This window comes from Aphis gossypii, chromosome X (assembly GCF_020184175.1).
Source record: "Aphis gossypii isolate Hap1 chromosome X, ASM2018417v2, whole genome shotgun sequence".
NCBI lineage: Eukaryota > Metazoa > Arthropoda > Insecta > Hemiptera > Aphididae > Aphis > Aphis gossypii.
Genome location: NC_065533.1, coordinates 56076530 through 56081492, shown reverse-complemented (window position 1 = coordinate 56081492; position 4963 = coordinate 56076530). Strand labels below are relative to the sequence as shown.

General features: G+C 32.7%; 1 protein-coding gene across 1 annotated transcript; it reads left to right on the top strand.

Moving 5' to 3' along the window:
• The first annotated feature begins 560 nt into the window (after positions 1–560).
• LOC114125278 (ras-related protein Rab-1A) lies at positions 561–4063 on the top strand. Its single transcript, XM_027988867.2, is given in 6 exon segments — positions 561–1169; positions 1314–1434; positions 1723–1770; positions 2675–2902; positions 3023–3152; positions 3155–4063. Coding segments are annotated over 6 exon segments (624 nt in total). The 5' UTR covers positions 561–1155; the 3' UTR covers positions 3238–4063.
• Positions 4064–4963: the final 900 nt, after the last annotated feature.

The window sequence follows — 4963 nt, the reverse complement described above, 5'->3', positions numbered from 1 at the left end:
ACTTTTTTTAACTTGGGCGAACTGCCAATTGCTTAAATTGTTTTTATTCGCGATATCAACTACTGCAAGTACGTGGTTTTAAACTAACCTTGTTTTACTAACTTATATTTCTCTATAGTAAGGCGTCAACGGAGTATTATAGGAATGTTGAAAAATTCTCATACCGATCCCGGGACATTCGAATGTCGATGTTAGGTACTTGTACACGACCGCGACGCGACAAACGACATATTTTCTCGATCGTTGACGTCGTGCCAGGGCGTTTTGATTTGATAAAAATTTAAAAATTATTGTAAATCGCCAACAATATTATTGTACGATTGTACCTCCATCGCGGGCACACCGTAAGCACCGCGTCGACGAGAACCGGTGCGTCGCGCTGCGCATCGGTCGGCGCACCGTTGGGCAACGTCCGACGCGTCGCCTCCAAACCGGCGCGGCGATGACGTTGCACATAGTTTCGCGCGACCGGTGACTGTACCCGCCGCTATCGCGTCGGTCGTCGGCGGTCGGTGGGCGGGAAGCGTTCGGGGGATAGGGGTACTGCGGTTACGTGCAACGACACTCGAAAGAGAGCCGTCGTGTCCGTCGGCCATATTTGTTCAAGCAACGTCGTCATCGGCACCCCTCCGCCGCCGCCAGTCGCCTACAACACCCCGTTCCGCCCGCCCGTCATTTCGGTTATTGTGTGACGTGTGTGTGTCAGGACCGTCTGCCGCCGTGTCTGTGTATCATCGACGTTTTATCAAACGGGAGAAATAAAAGAGAAAAAAAAAATACACACACACACCCGCCCATTGCGCCACAGTCACCGCCGCCGTTGTTACAATATTGCGTCTTTACATAGTGCACAAGGCACGCACTTTATTGTTTCCGCATCCCGACGACCCGTTTTCACGGCGCATATCACACATACACGTCGCCCGTGACCGTTCTCAGCCCGTTTCGACTCAAAACGTAGGTATTACAATAACTACGCATTCGAGCGCACGGCAATAAATATTTCAATAACATTCCGCAGCAGTCGGTTTGTTATCACTCGTCGTCGTCGTCGTCGTCGTCGCCGCCGCCGTATCTACGCGAACGCCCCTAAGCCTCCGCCACAGCAATTGTTGTCGTCATCTCTGAAAAACTTACCAACAAAACTCAGCAAACATGAGTCCGGATTAGTAAGTATCTCGCGTTAAACGCGATCTTGGGGATGTGATTTTGACGATTTTGTCGTTACGCCGTGTTCCGCTACACGAACTCCCCCAATGTCGTATCTGACATTCAGATCGCGTCGTTGCTGATGTGTCCATTTGTGTTTTTAGCGATTACTTATTCAAGCTTCTGCTGATTGGCGATTCAGGCGTTGGCAAGTCTTGTTTGCTCTTGCGGTTCGCTGACGACACATACACCGATTCGTACATAAGCACCATTGGCGTGGATTTCGTAAGTTCAATTATATATAGCGCACATTATGGCTGGCAACTTGAGCCTACTTGTTTGTGGCATGTACATATTGTATCTACACTTTTTGATATACCACTGGAATATTGAGCATATTTACTATTTGATTGACACTGATCTTTACAAGGTCTTGAATTATTAACTTAACGAAAATGATAGATATTATATAATAATATGCCACTATTTTGCCAGACCTCGTTTGCTTATAATAATAATTAATAACTATTTTTTTTTTTTTTGACAATAATAAATATACTTGTACATGTGTAGAAAATCCGCACCATCAAACTGGATAATAAGACTGTGAAGCTTCAAATTGTGAGTATTATATTCAGTATTTATATATATTTTATAATTGTAAATTCAATCTTCTATGACGATTTAGTAAATCATGACTTGAAATAATTTAAGTACTGTGTTATACTTAAAGCAACCTTGAATCTATTTTTATTATTACTTGAATATTATATCACATGTAATAATGATTATAGGTCAATAGATATAACAGAAAAAATAATATCCGGCAATAAATCATTAAATATTTATAAGCTTCTGATATTATACCTGAGTGATTTAAATTATATTTTATATTCTTTTAAAAATAATTGTTGTGCTTGATAATACAATTTATTGTTTAAAATATTCTTCTCAATATCATACTTTTTAGTATAAATGTTTATTTGAATTTTTTAACAGTTGATATAAATAAAATAATTTTATAAAGGTAAATATCATTACTACTATACTACAGTAAAAAGGATTTTGATAATCAAACTACTTTTATTGGTTGAATTCACAATGCACATAGCTTTAGTAGTTCACATAGAAAAACATTTATATTAAAAATAGGCAATTATTTTATTTTTTGTTGTAATGTGTAAATTTTACCTTTAGTTTTTTCATATGTATCCAACTACATTATTTCATAATATTATATATAAAATATTTTTTAAAGCTATTATTCATGTTTTCAATAATTTTTTTTTTCAATTGTATTATAATAATAGTTAGGGTATTTTACTAAACAAAATCATATTTTTTTTAAACACTATACACACATTGTGTTAATGATTTATTAGTTTTTTGATAAAATAGTAATTTAATTAAAAAGTGTATTATGTCATCGTATAAATCCAATTAAATTGTCACAATTTATGAAAATGTTTTACCTTACTATAAAAAAAAACTATCAATAACATAATTAATTTTTTTTTATATTTAGTGGGACACTGCAGGACAAGAACGCTTCCGTACAATCACCTCATCGTATTATCGCGGAGCACATGGCATCATTGTTGTGTATGACTGTACAGATATGGAAACATTTACTAATCTGAAGCAGTGGCTAGAAGAAATAGCTAGGTATGCCTGCGATAATGTCAACAAACTACTGGTGGGCAACAAGTGTGATTTGCACGACAAACGTGCTGTGGATGAAGCAACAGCTAAAGTTAGTATACATATTAAAGATTATTATACAAAAGTTTAAAAGTATAAAAATAATATTATTAATTATAAAAGTCCAAAATAATACACATGATATTCATGAATGTTTTATATGCTCAACCAGGAATATGCTGATCATCTGAAAATCCCATTCCTGGAAACGTCTGCTAAACAAGCAACCAATGTGGAATTGGCGTTCTTAACTATGGCTGCTGAGATTAAAAATCGTATTGGGCCTCTAGATGGGCAAGGACCGGAGGTGCTGCTGATGGAGTTGGAAAAGTTACAATTGATTCAAAATCATCAGACACATCTGGGGGATCTGGTGGTTGCTGTTAATGATATTAAGACGGTGTCGTCGTAAGCATTGCAGCACGCTTGTGGACAACTATCGTTGCTGATGATGAAGAATCGAGCCACAGACAGAGATAGATGATATATATTTACAACTACTAATTAAAACAAAAATTAAGCTGGGGAAATACATTTTTGAATCCAAAATACATTTAAAAAAAAATTATTATAGAAGTGTGCCATCGGCATGCTTACCGCCAGTTCACCCCTACTCACTGTCTTAAATTATATTTTTTTTTTTTTCAACGCGTTTATTTTGTGTACATATACATATATTTTATTTTATTTTTATTATTATTATTATTATTATTACCTATAATTATTAATTACGTCATCGTAGCAGTATCAGTCGTGGTTTGTTCTTTATTATTATTATTTTTATTCCGATTCTTTATATTATTATAATAATTATTAATGTTATTCGCATACAACCTCCAACAGTACCAAAAACATTCCTATGTACCTCCGTGAACAATCAGATAAAAAAACTAGAAAATAATTCGACAAAAACCTATTGTCATCTTGTCGATGAATCTCCTTTATCCCTTACACAACACACCACATACTCACTGTTATTATGTAATTACATAGATTTGTATGCGAATCCTCCCTCTGCACTTATGCACATTGTGAAAAGTTCATGTTTTTAGAATTCTCTAAAACCACTCCTGGAAATAAAACTTCTTTTATATAATATTTACTACATATTATCTGCCTGCCAGCTAACAGTTAATTAACATAATATATTATCTGTAAACATATGTATGTACTTTTATATATTATTATTATTATATATAGTTTTTTCTCATGATTTTTTTTTCTTTTTTTTGTTACACGATTAATGAATATATATATATATATTTATAAAATACAATACAATAATATAAGAAATAGAAATTAATAAATGAAAATGACCGTCATTTAATTCTGCGTTTGTAGCTTATCTTGATAGAATCATAATTATACTATGGCTATAGGTAAAACACTTAAATGTTAAATCAAGTAACACAAGAAACCTTTTTTTTTTATTTTTTATGATTGTTTTATTATTAGACATGGCTGAATTATTTTTATTGTTAAGTCTTAATTTTTCAAAATTTCAAATGCTTGAAATATTTGTAATATTGTCTATCTAATGGTACATGGATTATATGATATTTAAATATGGGATGATACAACTTTTTAGTAATATTCTATAGATCCTTAAATCCAACCAACAATTAAGAAATAATTCATTAATTATTTTTGTTTAGTACTTTAGTAGTTAAATAATTAATAACAAATATTTAAAAATTCTTAAATGATATTGTTTTATAATCTCCAATAAGAGAATATGTAATGGCCAAACAAGAATATGTTATTCTGTACATTTCTATGGCGTTGATAAATATAAATAGTATATTTTAATCGATACCTTGCTATATCTAACTCAACCTAAACGGTCTTGATGGAAAATAATCAAGTGATGATGTACATACTTACCTAGTACCTAATGCATGTATTCTTTCACTGAACAGAGTATAGTAGAATAATAAAATATATAAAAACAATGTTTATGCACATTGTAAATAATTTGTAATTATGACTATAATGTAGTTTTGACAATCCAAAAATCTATTTTTAAAAATAGATGTTTAATTTTAATGTTTATTCATAATATATTATATCATAAAATTTATAGTTGTATTAATATCATGATTAATATACTGTA